The sequence below is a fragment of the Nomascus leucogenys genome, chromosome 3 (assembly GCF_006542625.1).
Source record: "Nomascus leucogenys isolate Asia chromosome 3, Asia_NLE_v1, whole genome shotgun sequence".
Taxonomy (NCBI): Eukaryota; Metazoa; Chordata; class Mammalia; order Primates; family Hylobatidae; genus Nomascus; species Nomascus leucogenys.
This window is the reverse complement of record NC_044383.1, coordinates 112098006-112124921: the sequence shown is the minus strand read 5'-3', so window position 1 is coordinate 112124921 and position 26916 is coordinate 112098006. Positions and strand designations below refer to the sequence as shown.

The 26916-nt window shown below is 38.9% G+C and overlaps 1 protein-coding gene across 3 annotated transcripts in view; it reads right to left on the bottom strand.

Annotated features, from left to right (window-relative positions):
• The window catches only part of NCOA7 (nuclear receptor coactivator 7), a 145218-nt gene that overhangs the window by 51507 nt on the left and 66795 nt on the right, over positions 1 to 26916 (bottom strand). For all 3 annotated transcript variants that reach the window (XM_003255664.3, XM_030809641.1, XM_030809642.1), the window contains exons 3-5: positions 25107 to 25327; positions 5410 to 5489; positions 2004 to 2111 (exon numbers count right to left, since the gene is read on the bottom strand). In XM_003255664.3, coding sequence (XP_003255712.1) covers positions 2004 to 2111; positions 5410 to 5489; positions 25107 to 25327 — 409 coding nt within the window. The remainder of the gene's footprint in view (positions 1 to 2003; positions 2112 to 5409; positions 5490 to 25106; positions 25328 to 26916) is intronic.

The window sequence follows — 26916 nt, the reverse complement described above, 5'->3', positions numbered from 1 at the left end:
TTTCTCTTCGAACAGTGTCTGGGTTATGTAAAACTAAAAACTACCCCCGCCCCCCAAAAAATTATACAGAATAGCAACCTCTGCAAAATATTCTGGTTCTCAAAACATTACTACAATCCTGTCATTCTTTTTTTTTTTTTTTTTTTTTTTTTTTTTCACCAGCTGATGCATCCGCTCCTCCTCCCCCCCTTCCCCATTCTCCTCCCCCCCCGACTACACGCCTCCACCCCCCTATTTTTGTATCTTATAAGATGGTTCACCTGTTAGCCAGATGGTCTCGATCTCCTACTTGTATTGATCGGAACATGCGTGACCACGGCTCATACTTTTATGGACATGTATGTCAAATATAATCTTTTGTTTGTTTCTGAGATGGAGTTTCACTCTTGTCACCCAGGCTGGAGTGCAGTGGCACAATCTCAGCTCACTGCAACCTCCACCTCCCACATTCAAGAGATTCTCCTGCCTCAGCCTCCCAAGTAGCTGGGATTACAGGAATCCACCACCAAGCCTGGCTACTGGCTAATTCTTGTATTTTTAGTAGAGATGGGGTTTCACCATGTTGGTCAGGCTGTCCTTGAACTCCTGACCTCAACTGATCTGCCTACCTTGGCCTCCAAAGTGCTGGGATTACAGGGATGAGCCACTGTGCCCAGCCAAATAATAATCTTAAAATGATGACCTTTAATGTTATAAAACAGAATTCAGAGCTAATCATATAACAACTGATTACTGATCAATATTGTTATTCACTGTCTCCTATCTTTCCAGTCATTTAAACCTCACTTCAATCCAGAAAATATTTGAGACAACAATAAAAAACACATTAAAATAAAAGTAGGAAAATCAAAGTCAAGGGGGGATATAAGATGAGGACTGATTACTACTAAAAATATATGCACCAAAACTAGTAACCACTCATTAAGAAGTGGGCCATAAAAGTGACTCTGAGTTTCCATATAATTAATGCAAAGAGACAACATCATTAGTTAGCAGAATTCAATTTCCATGAGATAAAAATGAAGTTTCTCAGGAGTACAAGTACTCTCCTATAGAATCTCATACAAAGGAGCATTCTAGACTGAATTATTTGTCCTCTATGATGCACTAACAGTAAATACAATAACCAGTTTTGGAGTATTGCCTTTTATAGCATCTTCAATATGGGTCAATGGCAAATTTAGAGTTTAGAATTCTGTAAAAAGCAATTTACAAAGGACTAAAATTCTGTGGTCTTGGTATATAGCTCTTATTTATCTTATATAGCTAAACTAGAGTAATGAATGGATGACATTTTTCTCAAGCAATTCTCCACTAATAGGAATTTTTTTTTGCATCTGAACTGTTAAAAAAAGTATTAGGTAACATAGACTGTGATTCAATTGTCTGAACATTCCAAATGTCAAATCTAAGGACTAATTCCTATGCTTAAACAGTTGACTGCACTGTAGAGAGAGATGAGCAGCCGCCAGAACATGTGCTACCTCAACATGGAAGTGAGCCTGTGTCATGGGCAGGGGTGAAAGTTTCCTATTGCCTTCAGAAAATAATTTTGGGTTTGCTCCCAACACATATGCAAATCAGGATTTGAGGTCTTAAAGTTCTTAACCATACAGCAATGCTGTCATTTTAGCCTAGAAACAAATTTTAAGCATGTGTAGCCAAGGTATCCTGTGAATATGAAAATATCTTAAAGTTGAGCTGGGTGCAGTGGCTCACGTCTATAATCCCAGCTACTTGGGAGGCTGAGGTGGGAGGATTGCTTGAGCCCAGCGGATTGAGGCTGCAGTGAGCCATGATGGTGTCACTGCATTCCAGCCTGGGCAACAGAGTGAGACCCTGTCTCAAAAAATAAATAAATAAAAATAAAGGAGAGAAAATATTGAACCAAAGCACATTATCATTTATGATAATCCTGTGACAAACAATAGTGAGGCACTGAAAATGGCAATAAAAGATAAATGCAGAATTTCTAGAGTTATATCCAATAAGAGTATAATTACCTGGCCTGGAACAATAGTATGTGTGAAAAGTTTATTTAGTTCCACCAATTTATTGGGAGTGATGTTAAATTTCAGTGCTATGGAGTTTAGGGTGTCCTGGTTTCCAGCCTAGAATAATCAAACAAGTAAGAGTCAATAAATAAAGCAAAAAAATTAATTTTGATAGATACTATTAATTTATCTGCAATATGAATAAAGTAATAGTTCCATCAAGACAGACTATAAGAAAGAGTGACTACGTTGTCAATTCTTAATAAAATCATTTTAAAGCAAAGTCTTAAATGCAATTCATTTCTGGGCTTCCTCATTTTCAAATTTCACTGTCCCCTAATAGATTTCTAATTTTACTTTGGTGCAACTTAGGCACATGAAGTAAAGGTCCATGAGCTGTAATGAAGACTACAACAAGAAAAGAAATACAATGTACACACAGTCCCCACCCTCAGGGGAAGTGGAGCTACTTTCTCTCTTGTAATTTTCTGTCTATTTGCATGACTTTTCCATATACTGTAAACTGCTGGCTTGTATGGCAAAGCTGGCAAAATGTTTTCTCCTAGGCTCAGCACACTGCTTGATATATGGAGGGTACTCAAAAAGTTGATGAATGAATACTGTGAAAGCAAGGAAATCAGAAAGAAATTCAGATTAGCTACCAATAATTGTTCACTATCATTAAAACCACACTTTTCTATGGTCAAATTAGTGTTATTCTCTAAATCTGTAAAACTTGTGACATATGTCCTAGGTGTACACTTTTCTTTCCTTCTGTAGTAGAGGAGGAACAGGAATAGAGGGCAGTGAGAAGATGAGAAACTTCACAGGAAAACAGCTCTACCCAGAAAAAAAATTGGCTCCCTGATGTCATGTCAACATCCCAGGACAAACTCCCTGACCAGAGTTGCCAGATAAGACTTGCTAGTGGGAGGTCACTCTGATGAATGTCACTGAGAAGTTCCGATTGATAGCCCTGGGTCAAGACTGGTATAAGTTCTTTGTAAGCAGAACTGGCTCCACCAGGTGAGCCTTGAATTATGTGAGATGTGAGGAGGCTGAAGGAAGATGTGGACTGGCGAAAGGGTAGAGATGTAGGAGGAGAATTAAACCCATCACTGCCTTCAGTATCAAAAGTCCAACTACTAGATGAACTGTCTCAGACTAATCAAAGGTTATGGTTACAGATTACATTGAAACAGCCTCAAAGCCCTTCTAGAACAAGTTAGGATATATGTAGTATGTATAATTTTTTAAATCACTAAAGTAAACAACATATGCCACTACTTCTACCCTAGGCAAAACCATCTCCACTAAAAACAAAGTTAAAAAATATTTTTAATACTGTGTTATATATTTGTATACTATATTCATATTTTATGAGTAATCTTGTAAAACATACACTGTATAGGGGGATCAGAGTGAGAAAAACTTTAAATATGCAGTTATTAAAGACAAGACATATATGTAGAATTAGGGCACAGACCCCGAGAGGGATGTTGGTATCATTAAATGACTGAAACCAAGCCAGAATGCTTGATCATCCACAGCTCAGGAGTAATAAAAGCATTCGGGTAAGTGTTAGCAGGTTCTTTAAACACAAAATTACATGAGTTACCTTTTATTTCCAACGACAAGCACAAAAACAACTTGCCAAATAAAACTAATCTCCATAACATAAAACAGAGAGGTAGGCATACCTGCATTATTGACTTGATCACTTGTTAATATTTAATTAATTTGGAGTTTGATTTTTTTTTTTTTTTTTTTTTTTACTGTCACTACATTATTCAGTATATACTATAGGAAGTAACTCCTGGCAAAAGCACCTCTCCATTCTTTGGAAGAGCATGTGAATAAAGGTGCTAGACAAATACATACAGATCTTAATGATTATGGCTTTAGAAGTAATATTGTTATTAATAATAAATAATTGAGTCCAATACTTCTTGAGTGTCTATGTTGAGGTAAGGCACTATTCTAGGTGTTATAAGGATCAACAGTATATTTTAGACAACGGTAATATAAGATATAATCATCCCAAATCCTTTCTAAAAATGACTATGCTTATAAACTTTAGAAAGATGTCTAGAGACGTTCACAGGGCATTGAGCATGAAAGCCTGTGACAGAGATCTTCAATGTGACTCTACAGAGGCTTGCAGATTTACCATTGCAAAAGAAACACCAGCAAAGAATTAGATCTTGCTGCCTGTCTTATATAGGGTCTGGCATTGCTTATAAATAATGACTATAAAATAAGTACACATTAGGAAAATACAACCAGGCAATGGCGATAGCACTTAATTTCTTCTTAGAAGTCAAAGAGAACACTCCTCAAGAGTGCTATTTAATAGTGAATTAAAATACATCTACAACTGAGTCCCCACTTTGTGCCAAGCCTAGGATACATAAGATACAACTCCTGGCCTCCAGGAGCTTATGATGCAGTGACAGAGATGAGCACATGGCACACAGTGTGGAGTTGTAGTAATGAACACACATCTGGCATTGGTCATCTACTGCTCAACAATATGGAGATCTATACCCTGCAAGTTACCAGGAATATAATGGTGAACAAAGAGATGTCTAATCTCTCTTCATGGATGTATGAATTAAAGCATGAGATAGAGATTAAAATAACAACACGCTAATGAATTAATAATGTTAAACTGAGATAAATTATGTTAAGCAACATGATTCTACGAGAATGTTAAAAAAGGGATATGGCCTAGACTGGCTGGAAAAATCACAGAAGGTAGTAACGAACATGGAGAGTAAGGGGATGAAGATGTCAAGAATTAAGTTCTAGCCTGCACAAATGTAGGAATGATGGAGCCATTGTTTCTTGAAAGACGAACAAGCATGGAGGACTAGGTGGGTATGTTGAGTAGCCAAGTGAGTACATAGCTTTGGAACTTAGAAAGAACATCTGGGTTGGTGACCTAAAAGTGGTAGTTCCTGTTTATATCAAAGATAATTCAAGTCATCAGTTTGTTTGGAGGTTCTAACAGGGCAACACAGTTACTAGAATACCCGTGACCCAAGAAATGTCCTCCTCTATTGGGGAAGGTCATCCTCTTCATCCAAGCTCCAGAGGGGTGCACACGGAGTGGTGGGGGAAGAAAGGGATACCTGCCTAGTCAGCCAGATCAGCCTAAACAGTGCTGGTGGTCAACAGGGTGATGGATGTTGCAGCCAGATCACCCTCACACTCTCAATTCACTGGTTTATCTGAGACTGACTGGGGAGAAAATATGGAGGGAAAAGAAATGACCTAAAACTGGTCTTAAGAAGCTTGATTGTTTAATGGGTACACAAGAGGAACACAGCCAAGGGGCAGGATGTGTCAGGGAAAACCATTATATAAATCTAGTGCTATTAACAAACATTTATACCACCTTGGTTATACTTACAATGTATTCCATAGTCCCATGGGGCTTCTGAACCACCATCTTCTTCTCTTTTTTATCATGTGTTTTGTTTTGATTGTCATCTGAAGAATAAATTGTATGTAAATGAATAATTTCATTTTCAGGGACTGAAGACAGGGTAAAACTACCATATATAAAAACCCACTTTCAAATCAACTTGACAAAAAGACACTAATAGGAAAGTGGACTCAGGGCACAAATAGATCATACTCATAAAAGCACACTATTCATCCTGAATAAATGATTAATGTTAATATAATTAAACAATATAAATAAAAACAATGAGGTAATGTTTACAGTTACTAATGGTTTAAATGATAATGTATAATGATTATGAAGTTAGAGTAAAACCAGTAGAGTTACCATATAAATGATGCCTAATGTAAATGAGTACAGTCCTTTTAGCAAATGATTTGGCAATATGTAACAATAGCCATAGAAAGGTTCATTCTGACTCAGTAATCCTTCTCTTAGGAATTTATCCTAATGACAAATTCAAAAGAAGAAAAAGGCTATATATCAACATATGGTCACTGCAATACTATTTATAACAATGAAAACAAAAAGAATATGTCCAACAATATACTAAGTTGGACCATGGATTTTACTATTTTTTGGGCTTTTTTTTGAGACAGAGTCTCACCCAGGCTGGAGTGCAGTGGTGCGATCTCGGCTCACTGCAACCTCTGTCTCCCGGGTTCAAGCAATTCTTTTGCCTCAGCCTCCCGAGTAGCTGGGATTACAGATGTGCGCCACCATGTCCAGCTAATTTTTGTATTTTTAGTAGAGACAGGGTTTCACCATGTTGGCCAGGCTTGTCTAAAACTCCTGACCTCAGGTGATCTGCCTGCCTTGGCCTCCTGAAGTGTTGGGATTACAGGCGTCAGCCACCGCACCCGGCCAGATTTCGCTGTTTTTAAAGGTCAAAAATGGCCAACCACTGGCACCTGCATATGATTCAACCTAACTGTCAGGGTTAAATACATCTCGATACATTAATTCAGATATCAGAAACCCCAGAACCGTACTGCAATAGATAAAAATGTGACAAAAAGAATATAAAATTGAATTAACCATGAAAAGATGCTCCAACCTGTATGTGATCAGAGAAATGCAAATGAAAACAATGTATCATTTTATACCTATTAGCCTGGTAAAATCAGAAAGCTGTATAATTCCAATGTTGATAGAAATGTGAACCACTACAAGGAATGTAAACTGTTCAGTCATTCCAGAGAATTAAGTATATATAGCTCATATGACCTAGCAATTTAACTCACAGATAAGCATCCTCTCCCAACAGGTATATACTTTATGTACATCATAAGGGACCCACTGAAGGATGTTCATCACAGTATTATCTATGGCAATGGGGAGCTAGAGGGTAAGTAAAGCATGGTAGGTAAGCTCTGAGATTCCAGAGCAATTAGATTCCAGCAACTAGGAATAACAAGCCAGAAATATACACCAAAAGTGTAAACAGGTTTACATCAAGAAAAATTGAATGGGATGTTGGTGTCAATCTGTTTTAAATATACATCACAGATGGACACTAAAAAAACACATAAATAATTTTCATAGGTACATAAAAATAAAAACCTATATACATTGAACACAATAGAATGGTGTGAAGTCGGGGAAGAAATGGGAGTGGAGAATGAGAATAAAAGGGAATGAATGATAAATGACAAGAAGCCCAGCTTGGACCAGTAATGATAGACCATGATCTGAGAAGGGTGATTAACTCAGCCCCCTATGTCTGAGGTCCTACAAGCACACATACACACACACGGAAATGTCTCAACGATATCATTTCATCTGTATCACAAACATGGGGGTCCTAGATGAAAACTGAGGGGTGACATAGAAACATGAACATAGTTGATTCACATAGGATTTATCTGACTTTTAAATATTTCCTTTAAATTATTTAAAAATTAAAGCCAAGATGAAAAAATAAACTTGAATAGATGCTTCCATTACAGTCCTGTTCTAGTCATCTATATCTTCAAATCAGAACCATTCACGGAGCCAAAGAGACCCTGAACATTCCTCTAGACTATAAAAAATGATCTCCCTACCTACAGGCAACCACATCTAAATTACTTCAGGAAGACAGGACTATTGACTATGTTTTTAGACCTCCAGATAAGGAGATTCAAAAGTGCAATCACCATATTTTACAAATCTTATGATGGAACAAATGTAAAAACTGGTTTGCCTAGTTCTTGGCAGGTAAGCAATAAAACATTAACAATACTTGTCTTTCTTTCCTTGTAAAGAATCTGAAAAATTTTAATTGTTTGTTTTTGCTTTGTTTATGTGGAAGACGAATACCCCAGGCTAATTCTTCCCATAGTTCCTTTTGGGATTAGGTTAAGTGTTCATTCCTTTTAATATCTCAGCTCCATTTTCTTTGTTGCATACTTCTGCCCTTCTTGCTGCCATCATAAACAGCTGTCACTTTAGGTCTTCGTACTTTCAGAATAGTCTCTTTATATCATTTTGTAGGTAGCTTCCTATTTCTAGAGCCCACAACATGCTTCCTTCTTCCCATATCTGGCAGCTTCTGGCCAACGCCCTTCCATAAGCTGTAGCTAGATATCTCTGGTCCCAATGGGGAGCGCTACTAAAAGCCACCAACTGGTGAGAGTTTACATATTGCACAGCTACAAAAGAAAAATGCACGTTGGCTGAGCCTTTCAGGATAAACTTAACTACATACACCTGAATTAGTACAAAAGTTAAATTACCTTCCTTTGCCACAGATGGGTAGGCTAGAAAACTGTCAAGCATGTAATATTACTAAAGGAAAAACAAAACAAAACAAAAAATGCCTTCCCTTCAGAGTCTAAGATGTTGAGATCATGGAGGTGAAGACTGTGATGATGCACCCATCCTTAAATGTCTTGTGTCTTTTTTTTTTTTTTTTTGAGACAAGGTCTCACTCTGTCACCCAGGCTGGGGTGCAGTGGCACTAACATGACTCACTGCAACCTCCACTTCCTAGACTCAAGCAATCCTCCCACCTCAGCTTCCCGAGTAGCTGGGACTACAGGCTCATGCCACCACACCAGGTTAATTTTTGCATTTTTTGTAGAGACAGGGTTTCACCATGTTGTTCAGGCTGTTCTCAAATTCCTGGGCTCAAGTGATCTGCCCGCCTTGGCCTCCCAAAGGGGTGGGATTACAGGTGGGAGCCACTGCACCTGGCCTTGTCTTGTATATATAGTTGAATAAACCTTCCAGTACAGATGAATAAGCCTGATGAGTTTGATTGTGAGGCAACACTTTTCACTGATGTAACATCACACCAGGCAAATCATGTGCACCTGCCAAAGCCACAAGGCAAATACTATGTTTTACAGTTGGCTCAATAGAGAAGCAAAGAGGATATAATTTAATTGTCTTTATATCATTATAGCTTAAGGCAAGGTTTCATACTGCTTCAGAAATAATTGTTTTGCAGTGAGTTGAAAAGACGGTCAACTATGTGTCTCAATGAGTGAAGTCCTGTGTGTCTGGGACTGGGTGCTGCAGCACATAGTCCACAAAGCACTGGAGGGGCTTCTGGCCCTGGTGAGAACCAGGATGAGGCATGAGCTGCCACGGGAAAGGACCGCTCCATTGTGCTTTAGAATGGTGCTCAAACCCTAGTGTTTTAGGTAAGGATCCACGCCCATCCCAAAGGGGGCAACTGTCTTCCAATGACACTGACCTTTCCGGCTTCAGGTCTCCTCACAGACCTTTCTACCTACCCAAATTCTGACTCTCCCCTTGTGTATAAGAACCTGAGGCAAATGACGCAAAAGTATCTACTGCCAAGGGAAAAGTTGGCCAAGTGTCCCTCAGAAGCCATTTAGAGCAAAGCAACTGAACCTCATACTTGCCCAGCTCTGAAATAAAGTCTTCAGAGCAGGTTTTCCCCAGTCCAATAAGGAGTACCTGTAACAAAACTGACAAAACCCATAGAGGAATAAAACACAGGTCCTTCAGCCTAGCCCATTTCTTTCTGCATAAATCCTGGAGGTAAGAGCTGGAATGGGGAGAAAGAATGGGGTACCTGTGTTGACCTCAACCCAAGTGGATCTTGGTGCCCTGTCCATAAGTCCTGCCACCTCCCTTGCCACACCATAAAAGGGCCTGGAGTGACCAGAACACAAGACTCTAAGATCCTGCATCTGAGATAATCCCCAGTACAAGTTTACAGGCAGAAGACTTTCCTCTCTCTCTCATGAACTGGGGCTAAAAGAAGATGCTACCTAGCAGTATGCCTGGGGCCTGGAGGGGCATGACAGACAGATGTGAAGATATCCCTTGTAGTGGTGATACTGAAGTCTTGGATGAGGCTATGACATCAAGAGAATGAATAAATTTTAAGAGGAGGCCTGAAGTTTGAGAATAGAAACTAAGGAAGGCTTAGATCTAAGGACTGAAAAAAATATGGCTGATATAAAGGGGGAAAAGCAATTAGAGGGATGGGAAAATGAACACAATGTCACAGAAGCCATGGAAAAAAGGAAGGTGGTGTTGACACTGTGAAATGCTGAACAGAGGTCCAGAGATGGAAACCTGGAAATGGATGAACGGAGTTCACAGAGAGGTTTTGAAAGTAAAGGGAGCTCAAGACAGATGCTGTCAACATCACCAGTAGAATAGGGGTAAGGCCATCTGCTAAAGTAAGTAGGAGTAAAGACAGGACTGAAGGAGTAAGAGTAATGAGATTTGGAAGAGTTACTATGGCAAAAATGAGGTTTCAAAAATGTGAACATTAAGAAGTAACACTATACTCTGGGGTGGGGTCTCAACACCAGGGTAACAGGCCACATAAGAAGTAAGCAAGTAAGCGGCTACCTGTGTGGTTATGATGCACAGAGCAAGGCAGCTGGAGCGGGATGAGCAGTGGCTGAGATACAGGTAGTGAGATGTTGGAATAGTTAGGGGAATGGCATGATGAACTAGTTTCCTATTGTTGCTATAACAAATTACTACACATTTGTGGCTCAAAATAAAGCATAAACGCAGATTTATTATTTTACAGTTCCATAGATTAGAAGTCTGGCATGGGTCTCACTACTTTCCTTTTGGAGGGAGAGTAGGGGAGGACTGGTTCCCTTGCCTTTTCTCACTCTTGGAAGTGGGCTACTTTGGGCCCTGGAAGCAGGGCCTTGAGCACTGGTTTTTCTCAGAACCAGCATATCTAGCCAGTTCTGCGTCTGCAGGAAGCTTGAGCCAAGGTCCTGCTTTCACCCGCAGAGCCAGCAATGCTGCCTCAGTAGTCTCACGTGCTCTCTCCTGCCTCCCTCTTTCACTTTTAAGGTCCCTTGTGATTGCACTGGGCCACATTGATAGCCCTGGAAAATCTCCTTAAGGTCAGCTGATTAGCAACCTCAATTTCATCTACAGCCTTGGTTCACCTTTGCTATGTAACCTAACAGGTTTGGGGAAATAGGACATGGACATCTTTAGGGGGTCATTAGTCTGCCTGTCACAATTGGAGAACAGATCTGTGGGAAAAGACAAAAAAAGAAATTGAGATTCAAATAAGAGATTTTTGAGTACTGAAGTAGTGATGTGAGATGTGGACACTGAGTATGCTGGTGGGGGGAAGACTGGGGAGGGTGTCAAGAAACGAACTGGCAAGATATGCTGGTTCTGAGAAAAACCAACAAGAACAAGTCAATACATAATGTCCTTCAAACCGGAGCATCTGGCTCCTGTCACAGGCCCCTGGGGACTGGGTGAAGTCAGGACAGTGGACATGATTCATTATTGTGCTTGAAAACAGAATCCATACAGACATCTGTGAATTCTCTGGATCTTGATTCCATAATTTCTACTTAGAGGAAGGGAAGAAAAGATAGTATGTAGCCTTTTTTTCTGTTATTAACAAGTATCTGAACAAGCACAAACAGAAGTTTGGAAAATTATCAGGTTTTTAAATTATATCAGGACCAGTTCTGCACGGGGCTTACACTTACTATGTGCCCCTTCTGTCTTTACTCACCCATGAACGACCAGCTCTCTCCTCCACCTATTTCTATCATAAGAGCATTTGAATGGGGTTCAGGAGGCTGACAGCACAGGACATCAGTAACTCTACTAAAGAGGGAGGATAGTTTCTATGACATCCAAATGAGGGGAATTCAAAGAGGCAAAAATTGTCTGTGTCTCTCTAGATTTTTCAAAGAAAGGGGTACCCTGATTTATGAACAGGAGAATCTGATTCCAATGACAGGCATGTCCCTATAATGGAAATGGATCCATTCAACTATGATTGCTGAAGCAGTTTGATGGTATTAATTATAAAATCAAGTCATGTACCATCTCACTTATTTCATCAAACACCTTTCTGATCACAGGTTAGTTTAGGGGTCAAAATGAGCTGGGTTTAACTAGCAACCCTGACACATTTTCATAGCTGTGTGATATTAATCAAGTTACTTGAAATCTTTGTGCAACAGTTTATCTGTAAAATGAAATGCTGAGAAAATTAAGCTGATTCATACAGTGTTTATCTCAGAGCCTGACACAGAGCACATGCTTAACAAATGCTATTGTTATTTGTAATACTGTAGTCAACACAAGTAAATAGCAATGTGAATAGAGTAGTATGTTAAAACAATTATAAACCATGAGCAAAAAGGTTTCATCTAGAAATACAGCAGTGATATAGTATTAATATGATAAAGCTTTATAAATTGTTTAACAGAGAAAAAGAATCTGATCATTCTGATACATGCTAAAAAAGCATTTGACTAATTAAACAGCCATTGTTGTATTTTTAAAAAGAACAAAAAAATTCCAACTGTTAGAAAACTAAGAATAGAGTGAACTTCTTTAATGATGAATATTTATTCTTGATATTCACTAGAAATATGCTTCTGAAAAAGCAATGCAACGCTAAAGAGCATATATGAAAAGGAATTTCTTCATAGGAATGAAAACTGAATGACTTCACGATGTCACTTCCAGGTCTACAGAAGCGGGCTTATTACCTAAACACAGCACTGGTGAGGCCCCACCCCCAGCTTTCTGGAAGGAAGATTCCAGATGAGCAGAGGGAAAAACACCCACAGGCACTGCATGAGCTCCACCCCCTTTCTTTGGTTCCAGTTGTGCTAAGAAAGACCTAAATTGCCTAAGAGCAATTCTAGCACAGTGTTTAAGGTTTCTGGGCACGGTATCCACCAATTTAGTGGTATGCACTAAATTACAACATAGAGGCGAACCTAATGTGAGGCTAAACCACAGTATTTCAGGTCATAAAGAAAAAGGCCTTGTAGTGGAGAGAAAAGCAGCAACACTACAAACATAATGGAAACTCCAGGATAAAGAGGGAATCCCTGCCATTCATCAGAGGCTACCTTGCACAGCACCACAAAGCAATCTCTGTGCTCGAATGCACTACAGGTACCCACATGCTCAAAGTCTCTTGAGAAATTAAGCACTATTCTAACCTCTCCTAAAGTACACCTGTATAAACTGAGATGAGCTCTTATATCAGAAACCAAAAGGAAAAGAAGTACTTTTTTTAAAGTAACACATTACCAATATCAATTTATGGTTTATACCCAACTTTGTTCTGAAATCTAGTCAAAGCAACAGATGAAAAGTTTTAAATACTGAAAAGAAATGAAAATGTGGTCATTAGCAGATAACATAATTGTCTGCGTAAAGAACCAATATTATCATGAAAATGTCAAAAATTCATAGTTTTTCACTAAGGTGACCAGATATAATAATTTTTTATTTTTGTAACAGAAGTGTAATTGGAAAAGTCCCAGGTAAAGTGGTATCAAACTATATAACATCTAGGAATCAATATAACAAGAAAATGACAAGATATACATAAAGAAAATTAAAATGCTTAAGTGTCTAAATGGATATAATACTCCTAAGTAGGAAATCTCATCTTTAAATAAATATTTCACTTTTTTCAAATTAATGTTTAAATGCAATTTAAATAAAAAATTATTTTTTATGGCAAAGGAACACTTTCCAAATTGAAAACCATGCTTATCTAGAAGCATAAATACATAACACTATCCAAAATTATTTTTCAAAGAGAAGTGAGGGTAAGCACACTCTACTGATGTTGAAACACATGATTATAAAGCCACAGCAATTTAAACACTGCAGTGACATCACCAAAAAACCGAAATTTCATGAAAATAAAAGCACTATTATAAATGAGAAGAGGCTAGATTTCCCCATAAATATCATGTAACTTAATGTTGGAGGGAAGGTTTTGGCATCAGATGGACTGTGAATGAGAGTCCTGGTCTACCATCTGCTCACTAGGTAACCTTGGGGAACTTAAAGACAGCCTCTCAGTGCACAAAATGGGGATACTACTGGATTCCCAAAGAGTTACCGTAAGAATTTGATAAGGTGATTCAGAAAAAGCACTTTGCAATGTGCACAGTAAGGGCTCAAGGGACTTTAAGGATTATAATTAAATGAAGCTAGGTGAATAATGGCTAAGATTTGGAGAAAAATTTGGACCACTCTCAAATCAATGCAGAGAGATTCAAGACTGAATAGCAAAAAATAAAGTTATATATCTTTTTTTTTCTTTTTTTTGAGACGGAGTTTCGCTCTTGTTGTCCAGGCTGGAGTGCAATGGCGTGATCTCGGCTCATCACAACCTCCACCTCCCGGGTTCAAGTGATTCTCCTGCCTCAGCCTCCCAAGTAGCTGGGATTACAGGCATGTGCCACCACGCCCAGCTAATTTTGTATTTTTAGTAGAGACAGGGTTTCTCCATGTTGGTCAGGCTGGTCTCGAACTCCCGACCTCAGGTGATCTGCCCACCTCAGCCTCCCAAAATGTTGGGATTACAGGTTTGAGCCACCGTGCCCAGCCTAAAGTTATATGTCTTTGAAGAAAATATAGCACTTATATTTGCCTAAAGAAATATCTTCTTGGCCAGGTGCAGTGGCTCACACCTGTAATCCCAGAACATTGGAAGGCTGAGGTGGGAGGATTGCTTGAGGATGGGAGTTCAAGACCAGCCCGAGTAAGATGGGGAGACCCTGTGTCTACAAAAGAAAAAAAAAAAAAGAAAGAAAGAAAATATAAAAAATTAGCCAGGCGTGGTGTTACATGCCTATAGTCCCAGCTACTTGGGAGGCTGAGGTGGGAGCATCCCTTGAGCCCAGGAGTTTAAGGCTACAGTGAGCTATGATTGCACTACTGCACTCCAGCCTGGACAACAGAGAGAGAGACCCTGTCTTTAACAAACATAAAATAAATAAATTTTAAAAAGAAATAACATCTTCTCTATTGGTGATACACACATCTCAAATTATTGACCTGACTCTACAAAAAGCACAATTAAAACATTCAGTATTGTTACGTAGCACTTTAAGAGAAACCTAAAGTATAGGCTTTTAATTAAATTTAAAAAAAAGATGTGTCAGGGAAGAATGAACCCTATACTCAAAACGAACTCTGTTTTAACCTGTGGCACAAAGGAAAATGTCATGCAGTATGTTACCTTCCTTCCTTCAAGCAAGTCACAGGCAACACAGTCCTCGACTAAAACGAGTCATACTGTGGTAAAATCTAAAATGCAAGTGCTTAAAGCACAGGGAAGTTACCAATCTTATAAAACGTTTTGCTCTAGAATCTACTACTGCACTCAGCATAGAGAAGGGCCTCCTCGTTTGTGGAAAAAACTCAGGCTTTGGTGCCAAAGAGGGCAGGCTATGAATCCTGGCTCCATGCTAGCCGACAGTGGATCCCTGGCCAGTTACTCAGCTTCTCAGTTTTTACATTTGTAAAATAGGCTACATTTTTTGTAGCAGATCATGATAAGTCCTAAATTAAATAGTGAAATAAAGGATCTAACACAAAGGAGATATTCATGGAAAATAGTTCTTTCTGCTCTTCCTCTTGTCTGACGTTGCTTCTCCTCCTCTTCTTACCCTCTTTCCCACCCTCCAAAATGCTTTTTTGAAAACAGCTTTTTCTTTTCATAAATGGATCAAGGACCTAATTGTGCACATTAACACTTCAGAAGAAAACAGAGGAAATATGAAAGCCAATTTCACATGAATCAAAACTATATACAGCCATTGTCTTAGTACATTCAGGCTGCTATCACAAAATACCATAAACTAGTGGCTTATAAGCAACAGGAATTTATCTCCCAGAGTTCTGGACACTGGGAAGTCCAAGATAAAGGCACTGGCAAACTCGGAGTATTTTTCCCCTCATCCTGGTTCGTAGATAACGCATTCTCAACCAGGTAGCTCTCTGAAGTCTCCTTTCTAAGAACACTAATCACAATCATGAGGTCGCCACCCTTATGGCCTCATTACTTCCTAAAGGTCCAACCTCCTGATACTATCACGCTGGGGAGTAGGATTTCAACATATAAATTCGGGGGTGGGTGGGTGGGGACACAAATATTCAGACTATAGCAGTCATTTAAAAACACAAATAAAAATAAATAAATAAAGGTCATTCATTTTCCCTCCAGTCAGAGAGACCAATGTTTGCATTCTGGTGAATACACTTCTAGAAATTCTCCGTACCTCTTTTTATATGCATGTAGGTGAATTATTTTTTTAAACAAAAATGGAATCATAATCAGTAACTATTGTCAACCCACTTTTTTACTGTAGTATTTGGTGAAAATTTCCCATATCATTAACTATTTTTCTACTTCATTTTAAAATGGCACATAGTATTCCATTCTATATCATTTATGTTATTTTTCATTTTCCTGCTATTTTAAACAATGCAATGATAGTTACTGCAGTTAAATCTTCTAATATGCTCATGACTATTTGCTTAGGATGAATTTCTAAAAACAGAATTGTTGGGTCAAAGAGTATGCAAAAAGGGTCTTGATAAAAATGGCCAAACTGCCCTCCAAAAAAAACTGGACCACATCACTCTTCAACCATCAATGTATTTGCTAAGATTTGAATGTTATGTCCCCCTAAAATTCATATGTTGAGATCCTCACCCACAAGTGTGTGGTATTAGGAAAAAGGGCCATTGAGAGGTGGTTAGGTCATCTTGGCAGTACTCTCATGGATGAGACTATTGCCCTTATAAAAGAGGCCAAAGACTCCTCACCTTTCCACCATGTGAGCTCAGAGTGAGAGGATGGTGGTCTATGAGGATATGGGCTCTCAACACACTCCACATTTGCCAGTGCCTTAATCTTGGACTTTCCAGCCTCCAGAGCTGTGAGAAATACATTTCTGTTATTTATAAGCCACTCAGTTATATGGTATTTTGTGGATCAAGCAGGCCAAAGACAGAATTAGAGTATTTTTCCTCTTTTATCCTTCCTAGTTTACTTCTGATTTAATTTTTCAAAGCTTAAAACCCCTGACTGTACTTAGTTTATTTGTTGTCTTTCCCTCAGCCCAAACCACATTTGGGCATTTCTCTTACAATGAGATTTTTTATAATGCAAATGAATATAACAAGACAGATTAAGTAGGGTATGAGATTTGCATTATGCAGACTACTATGACTATAATGGAACTAAACTCTGAGTTCAAGCTCACACACACTACAACAGGATTGTTAAGACACAGTAGCTTTTGTATAGTGACTGTACCTTTTTGTTTCAACAATGACAAGAATGGGTTACAAAATATTGTGTTAATGAGAGTGCTGGGGCTGTGAGAGGTCAGGAAAGGAATGTCCCTTGAAACAAAGCTGGTGCAATCACAGGTGTACTCAGGGGTGTTTGTTTTACAGCTACTTAATTGTGAACATTCATGCTCCCTAACTACTGGAGTTTCTAAGGAAATATAACTGATTTCTAGAATCTAAATTCCTTTTCCCTTTTGGAACAATTTTCTACAGAACACGGTTTACCATATTTTTAATATTTTTAGTTTTTAAGTAAAGTAGGTTTTTTTTTGTTTGTTTGTTTGTTTGAGATGAAGTCTCACTCTGTCACCCAGGCTGGAGTGCAGTGGCACCATCTTGACTCACTGCAACCTTCGCATCCTGGGTTCAAGCGGTTCTCTTGCCTCAGCCTCCCGAGTAGCTGGAACTACAGGCATGCACAACACGTCCAGCTAATTTTTTTGTATTTTTAGTAGAGATGGGGTTTCACCATGTTGGCCAGGCTGGTCTTGATCAGGTGATCTGCCTGCCTTGGCCCCCCAAAGTGCTGTGATTACAGGTGTGAGCCACCACACCCAGCCACAGGTAAAGTAGTTTTTGCAAACAATGTGAATGGAAAAGTCAATAATGTTGAAAATGTTATCAAACATTTTCAAAAGTGATGATGTAGAAAACAGAAAAAAGAGAGAAAATAAAAGCAGCAACAGTCCACTGAAGCCCACAATGGCAAAAATGCCATTCACGTGAGCACTGCCAAAATGACCTAATTTGTTCATAAATTTGTTTAAGGTAATCTACAACACAAAAGGTCTCTTTCCTGAGTCCTTCTATGACTGAGAATGTCTTGTCTTTGACCTTGAAAAACAGCTTCCACCTCACAAGTCTGAAGAGATTTTAATTCCTCTGGCATTCACCACTATGAAGAAGTCTGTTTCTAACTTTTTTCTTTGCTCCTTTGTAGATAATGTTTTAAAAAGATCATCTCTTTATCATTTATTCATGACCTGTAAACATTTGCTACAGTTATTCAGAGGACTGAGTATTCCCCATAATTCTGCCTAACTAAGGTAAGCTCTTATTTCTCTACGTAGGCATGAGTTTTAGCTCATGAAACCATCTTCTTATCTGATTCCAGCTTTGATGATTGCTTCTACTCCCGTGGTTCTGTCCTCTTCACCAAGAACGCCTTTGATCCTCAGACTCTTCATTCACGTCTCCCATATCTATCATCTTCTCTTATCACTTTCTTTTTTTTTTTTTTTTGGGACGGAGTTTCATTCTTGTTGCCCAGGCTGGAGTGCAATGGCGCAATCTCGGCTCACTGCAACCTCCACTTCCCGGGTTCAAGTGATTCTCCTGCCTCAGCCTCCTGAGTAGCTGGAATTACAGGCATGTGCCACCACACCCAGCTAATTTTTGTATTTTTAGTAGCGACAGGGTTTCTCCATGTTGGTCAGCTGGTCTCGAACTCCCGAACTCAGGTGATCTGCCCACCTCGGCCTCCCAAAGTGCTGGGATTATAGGTGTAAGCCACTGCACCTGGCTTCTCTTATCTCTTTCATTCCTTCAGCCACACTGCATGCTTTCTGGGGGCACACCTCAGGTTTGTCCTCTCACCACCCAGGTGTGTCATGAAAACACTAATTTGACTTCATTGATGGTCCCAAGAAGCACAGGCCTAACTATTTTCATCCAAGTAATTTCCATTTATTTTATACCCAAATCCCTTAAACCCATTCTGCTTGATTAAAAAAAAATATTAATTGGATTCTTGGCATCCTTTTTCTACATGAAAATCCATTTTAATCCTGTATTCTTTGATGTTTTAAGATCTAAAGTACCAGGATGATCATTACTTTCGAACAGAAGAGCAACGTTGTTAGACTTTTGTGGCTTGACCTGTTTATGTTTAGAAGTTTATTTATCAAATATAACATAACTTTGGCTCTCTGAAGTTGCTATGTAAAACAAAGACAAATGATGGATATGAAATCTTCACACGTATAGTTAGGAAAAAAAACATTAAGAAAAAGTAATCTGTGTATGGAAAAGTGTCGGGCTGCCTTTGTGAGAAATAACTTAGTAGTCTGTTACTTCCATGTTGTCAAAAAACCAAAACAGCAAAGGAAAAGTACAGGATTTCATTTATTTTTTTAAGTTTCTTTTGAGTTCAGGAGGAAAAACTATGATTTGAAATGATTAATATAGACATTACACATTTTATATTGAAAGCTAAATTCATTCTTTGTACTGCAGAGGTTTTCTTTAAATAAATCTTTGACTACGATAATCACAAAATGAGCTATGCTCTCTTTTTAAGTCTTTTATGTTTGTTATAAGACCTCCCAAGTATAATTTTCTTAAAATTCAACATCACTATCCAAGATCTTGGTATTCACCTTTTATATTAAAACATTACATAATCATAATAATATATTTCATCCCAATTTAGTCTTGTCCCCCCTTATTTATAAAATGTGGCCATCTCTTTCCAACCTTATGGCTGCACAGCTATGTTTCAAATGAAGAACTTCCCGACACTGAAATGTTACCCATATTTGTAAAATTTCCATTTCTATCTGCATATTCTTAGAAGCAAAGATGTTCACTATTCTAAGTTTAAGAAATAATGAATTCCTTTAATATAAAAGAATCCGGGCGGGGTGCCCTGGCTCATGCTTGTAATCCCAGCACTTGGGGAGGCCGAGGTAGATGGATGGATCACTTGAGGCCAGGAGTTGGAGACCAGCCTGGCCAACGTGGTGAAACCTCATCTCTACTAAAAATACAAAAATTACGTGGGTGTGGTGGCGTGTGCCTGTAATCTCATCTACTCAGGAGGCTGAGGCATGACAATCACTTGAACCTGGGAGGCAGAGGTTGCAATGAGTCGAGATTGCGCCACTGCGCTCTAGCCTGGGCAACACAGCAAGACTCTGTCTCAACAAAAAGAAAAAGAAAAAGAAAAAGTATCCTATGATATAGTTAAGGTCAATTTAATATATTTTGATATTGTAATATAGACCAAACATCTTTTAATACATTTATAAACATTCCAAGGTGCTTGTATCAAATTTAACTTAATAACTAATTTTGAAAAATATATTAAGACACATTTTCACCAAAAAATTCCTTAAGAGTTTACCCAAACAGAATAAATGAAAAAGGAGTACTTTATATATTAGTAAACACAAATGAAAGCACAAAAGGACTCAGTTCACTCATTCTAGAAGGTTTTTCTGATGCTTACTGTGTGCCAGGTGCTGCGCTAGGTGTTGGATCTAGATTTATCTGATGCCATCTGCCTCAATGTAATCACTCCGCTTCCTTTCTCCTACTCCCCTCTCAAAAACAAAGCATTTTTAGAATCAGCACCATGTTCTTATGAGGCAATTCTAGTGACTCAATCTTTCTGAAGCATCCTTTATTAGTATCTGAACTGTTGTGTTTTCCTAAGTGTCAGGAGATAGCAATGACTTATTACCCAAGGATTAAGTGAGGCACAGATAAAAGTAATTTCACAAGTAAAAACATTATTTTGTTGAAATACACTTCTTTGGATCAGGCAGATGATGTTATAGATGTGGAATAGATACCTACAGAAAGTAATTATTTTGTTATATATTGCTTATAGAACTTCATATTTGTCTAACGCTTTTGGTTTTTGCAAAGCCCTTACTTTTACTTTATTTTCAACTCTCTTTATTTTCTGATTATTAATATTAAAAATAACTATGTGTAATATACAAAAAATCTGCCTTGCAATTTCTGTAACCAGAGAAAACAACTATCAACATATTGTTATATATCCTCCTAGTCTTTTTTTCTATACATTCATTATTATTTGTTGTCCATTAACTTTTCATATTGGCTCTCTGCACATTTGCTGGATTACCTTTGTTTTACACATGTGGATTCATCTGACACCTGTAAGTAGCAATTTGAAGACCTTTCACATGAAATCTAGGCCCCTCTGGACAACTGCCTGGCACCTCAAAAACATCTCCAAACATAAATTCATTATCTTCTTTCCTCCTTCTTGAGCTTCCTAGTCTGTCAATTTTTGCCTCTGTTTTTTTTTCCTCCCTCACACACTACACTGACCATCAAATGCTGCTGTGTGCCCCTTCAGTGTGCCCCTTCCACTAAGCCCTAGTCTCAGACCAGCACGGCCTGCCTTCTTATTAGATTCATCACAGAGTTGATGGTAAACTAAATGTGGAGCAAACAAAAAGTAGAGAATTTCCTTTTCCCTTGACATTCTCCTCCAATGGCTCTTCGCTGACTACAAGGTAAATCTCAAATCCTTAGCAAGCCAACGAGATCCTCCCATTTTCAAGTCTCCCCTTCCCTCCCAGACTAGAGCCACCAAAAGCAGCAGTGAACTGGGATGCTCTTGACTTGAGGTCTGATGCTCCATCTAGTGGTAGAGAACATCGCCTTGGGATGGGACTGAGAAACACACCAGGTCAGACCCTGGGAGAGCCAACAAACGGGCTAAGATGAGAGTTTGTCACCTCTAGTCAGATTTGGAAAGGGTCACGGAATGCTGGAATTCCACCTAGAGGTTTTATCTAAGCACTGGCTTCGCCTGAGGAAATGCCTCAAACCTCCAAACCGGTTGCTATCATTGTCATTCTTGAGTGATGGTAAGCTTTAATGGCATTTCTTTCTTTTTTTTTCAGAGACAGTGTCTCGCTCTGTCACTCAGTCTGGAGTGCAGTAGATTTGTGCACCTTCCAACTCCTGGGCTCAAGCAATTCTCTCACCTCAGCATCCCAAGTAGCTGGGACTACAGGAGTGTGCCACTATGCCTGGCTAATGTATTTTTTGTAGAGGCAGGATCTTGTACATTGCCTGAGCTGGCTTTGAACTCCTGGCCTCCAGTGATCCTCCTAACTTTAGCCTCAAAGTGCTGGGATTACAGGTGTGAATCACTGAGCCTGGCCACATTTCTTTACTTACTGCTACCAAATAAATCACAGGATACTTCTGACCTAATGACTACACTATTACCTATGTTCTTCCAGAGTTTTCTTGAAACTCCAACAATTAAAAAGAGTATTCATTTATCTATGTATTAACTATTCCTTCCAATGCACACTTAAAGAGCACATGTCATGCTGAAGACACTACACAAAGCTAATACTCTAGGGTCTAAGTCACCCCAGCCTGTACATAGGTAATCAAATACATCCACGATAACAATGCAGAAAGGAAGTCTAACCTGGACAGGGACAGGGACAGGGAGGGCTTCTGGAAGAAATGATGACTGAGCTGATTTTGTTAAGTCAGGTAAGAGCCAGTCAGGTAAAGAGTGAAGCACATTGTTTCAGACTCAGCATTACACACGTGACAGAGTATACCACATAAAAAGGTTATCCTACTACAGTGAGAAATCATTTAAAAAAAAAAAAAAAAAGCATATGCTTTGGGGTTGGGTGCAGTGGATCATGCCTGTAATCCCAGCACTTTAGGAAGCCAAAGTGGGTGGATCACTTGGAGTCAGGAGTTCAAGACCAGCCTGGCCAACATGGTGAAATCTCGTCTCTACTAAAAAAATAGGTAGTAAAAAGTGCTGCATTGCTGAAAATTAGCCGGGCGTGATGGCGTGCACCTGTAATCCCAGCTACTCGAGAGGCTGAGGCAGGAGAATTGCTTGAACCCCAGAGGCGGAGGTTGCAGTGAGCTGAGATTGTGCCATGGCACTCCAGCCTGGGTGACAGAGCGAGACTCTGTATATATATAAAAAAAAATGCTTTGGGAGGCCAAGGCAGGAGCATTGCTGGTTGGACTTCGAGGCAGGAAGACTGCTCGAGACTACAAGCTTGAGACCAATTTTATAGTGAGAACCCTATCTCTCTCTCTTAAAAAATATATATATGTGTGTGTGTGTGTGTGTGTATAGCTGAGTGTGGTGTCATATGCCTGTAATCCCAGCTACTCAGGAGGTTGAGACAGAAGGACTGCTTGAGCCCTGAAGTCACAGGTTGCAGTGAGCTATAATCCTACCACTGTACTCCAGTCTGGGTGACAGTGCAAGACCCAATCTCAAAACAAACGAAAGATATGAAATGCAATTTTCCTTAATCCTCTTCCTCTTTTTGGAAATAAGGGATAATATTTAATATACATATTTTAAGAGGAAGTTTATTAATAGCACAGAAGTATCTTTGAACAGGTTGACAGTTACAGCTTTTTATAAAATACTGAATAGCTTGAGATTAAAAACATCCATTAAGACATGTAATACATTATACAATCATCTTAGCCCACTGTAAAGCTACAAACCACATGCTTTCGGCTGCCGATAAATCATCTGCCTATACAGTAGCAACATCAGCAATGCAGCTTTTATTACCACCTCAAGGGCAGTCCATTTTATCTTTGAATACTGTTCAAACACTGTTGGAAGGTTTCATTAAACATGGATACAAGGTATGTTTCCCTTACCTTGGACCAAGTTTAGGACACCCCAGACCAAGTGTCATTGCTCTGATACAAGGCCACATTTCATTTACTGTATTTGCAGTGTGTTCTTAGTAACTGCCCTTTGCTTTCTCTCCCTTTCCAATCAATCTCAAGTATGCCATGACCTCTATGCCATGCCATATGTCTTCCAACATTTTTGGAAGGTTACATAAAACATGGAGACATGGCCGGGCACGGTGGCTCATGCCTGTAATCCCAGCACTTTGGGAGGCCCCATCTCTTAGATCACGAGGTCAAGAGATCGAGACCATCTTGGCTAACACGGTGAAACCCCGTCTCTACTAAATATACAAAAAATTAGCCAGGCGTGGTGGCAGGTGCCTCTAGTCCCAGCCACTCGGGAGGCTGAGGCAGGAGGATAGTGTGAACCCGGGAGGTGGAGCTTGCAGTAAGCCAAGATCATGCCACTGCACTCCGGCCTGGGCGACAGAGCAAAACTCTGTCTCAAAAAAAAAAAAAAAAAAACCAAAAAATGGAGACATAAACATATGTCTTCCTGTAACTTTGGTATTAACTAGGACCAAGTTGAGGGGGGCCCAGAACAAGTGTCATTGCTCTGCTACGAGACCACATTTCATTTACCGTATTTGCAGTGTGTTCTCAGATACTGCTCTCAGTTTTCTCTCCCTTTCCTAGCAATCTCAAGTATGCCATAACCTGTATGCCATGCCAAGTTCTGATTCCTGGTATCCTTATTTATTTCATTTATTTGCATTCTCTTTGAAACAAAATCCATGTGTGTATGTGATAGAACAGTAGGTGTGAGATGGATGATTCAGGTCAAGCTAGATATGCCACTTCTGTGAATGTAGTTTCAGATGCAGGGGTTATTCTGAGCAACTATATAACACTGTGGACTGATTTCAAGATTCCCTTTAAGAGTCCCAGGTGTCTGAGGTCAGGAATTCAAGACCAGCCTGGTCAACTTGGTGAAACCCCGTCTCTACTAAAAATACAAAAAATTAGCCGGGCATGGTGGTGGGCACCTGTAATCCCAGCTACTTGGGAGGCTGAGGCAGGAGAATTGCTTGAACCTGGGAGGCAGAGGTTGCAGTGAGCCGAGATCATGCCATTGCACGCCAGCCTAGGGGACACAGCAAGATGCCGTCTCAAAACAAAACAAAACAAAACAAAAGACTCCTAGGTGGTTTTTTTTTGTTTTTTGTTTTGTTTTGTTTTGTTTTGTTTTAACTGACAGATGCTAGGCCAAGTCTCCTCCATTTTCTACTGTCTAGCAAATGCCAAAAAGTACAGGCATTTCTATCAGCATATTTATGAATATGTCTACATACATTAAGAAAAATATTTCTCATAAAGAGAAAGTGACTCTTCATTAGATAAACGTTTATTAGTACACAATACATTCTGGGCACTGTGCCAAATGCTGGGAACACAAATTTAAATGAGACATTATTTTAGTGCGATCCCCTTACACAAGATTATGTATGTAAAGCAAGGGCCAGGGGCACATAGCAGCTGCTCCATAAACTGTTACCATTATAATCAATCACAAATGATAGTCTTTTAAAAATTCTTATAGATTTTTTAAATGAAAATACTGCAGTAACGCCATGAGTACTCACCAATACTATAATATCTCTTTAGTTCTGTACGCCTGATCTCCTTTAACTGATTACTTTTTCTCTTTTTTTTCTCATCAGTCATATATTCCTCTTCCACAGCAATGTTGCACTTGTCTGGCTCTAAAACTACTGTATTAGCATCTTCCTTCCCAGTATGAGTCCTTGTAGCTATAGCTGAGGCTGTCTCTGCATTTTGTTTGGCTTGTTTTTTCTTTTTCAATCTAGGAAAGAGGGAAAAAAAAGAAAAAACATTGGAGAGATGATTTGCTGGTAGAAATCGTATTAATTTCATGCTGCTGGGCTTTGAAAACGAACTGATACAGAAAACACTTTCCTTATAATATAGTTCATTACATTTATTGTTCTTTTTTCTTTTCTAATCACTTACAAATTCTTACATGGAGATCTGTGGCCTTTCTTCAACTTGATATAGTCAATACTGTATCTCATAAAATTACTGAGAACTGCCATAGGCCTGAGGAAAAATGAGATTCTTCCATAGGCTATGAAATGTTGAGTATTTTTAAAAATCGCAATATATGGTTATGCTACTAGAATGCCATAAGACTTGGAAGATTACATTTTAAGAAAATGTTTCTGGTTTCAGTGGTACTTTTGACTGATGGGCAAGCACATTTGTAAAAACAAGTCCTTTGTAATTGGCTCACATTCTGAGTAAAAGGATTTGGCAAGGTGTGAACTGGGTCACATACGAGTAATCCTTTTCCTTTAAACATATGGCAATAGTAGTGAAGAAAGAGCTGCATTTCCTAAGGTAGAAAATGCCATAATGACAATACATGATTTTCATTATGATTACTGATAGCTGGCTGATTATTTGATTATTAGTTAACATATTGGATGTTACAAATTCTTTACTCCTGAGCCAAAGATATGTAAGAGATAAAGTTAGCATAATTCACTGAAAGCCAATACCTCAAAATATTTTCAGTGGACACATCACTCTGTAATTAATTGATATGTCACTCTGTACTTGATAGTCGAGAATGTTTTTGCCTTACCAGAATCTAAGTGCTTTGAGAACAAGGGCCTTGGCCTCTAGTATATGTTGTACCCTACTCATATATAAACATATATTTTAAAATTATGTCCCTTTTCCCTGTGCCTAGATAGAAGGTATCTAGGGACAGTTAGATTTCTCTCATACATTTCTATTTCCTTCACCCTTGAGCATATGTCCAATTTGATGTTGGGCAATGGATAAGGACCTGTTTGGGTAGAAAAATGAGATAACTGTAGGATACACAGGGACTGAAATTTGATGTTACACTGCATTGCTCTGTGATGTCAAACAAATCAATTTGGCAGGCTAGAGAGGTCTCTCCCTCAGGCTACAACACTTAAGAGAACTCTGACCTCAGGCTAGGAATTTCACACCTTGAGCCTTAGTTTTCTTATATCTTAAATGGTGATAATTGTACTTCCTTAGGTCTCTAACAGGATCTTTTATTAGGCTTAATTGACATAATATACGTCAACATATAACACAAACAGAAACAGAAATAGTAAAATATCCCCTAATACAATCATAAAGACATGACGACTAAGCATGGTGAGAAAAACGAGACATTCAGCTTTGGAGATAAAGGTCCCATATTCCAACAAGGTATTTCAACTAGGCTATTATTTACTTAACACTGAGCAGCCAGGTTCTTAGATATTCATTGGCTAATAAATTAGTATATGGCATAAGAGACAGAGCAGCAGAGGAAAAGTCACAGATGAATACACTCCCCATCTCTTAGTTTAGCTATATTTTAATGTTTGTTTAAAAGACCAAAACTGGAAG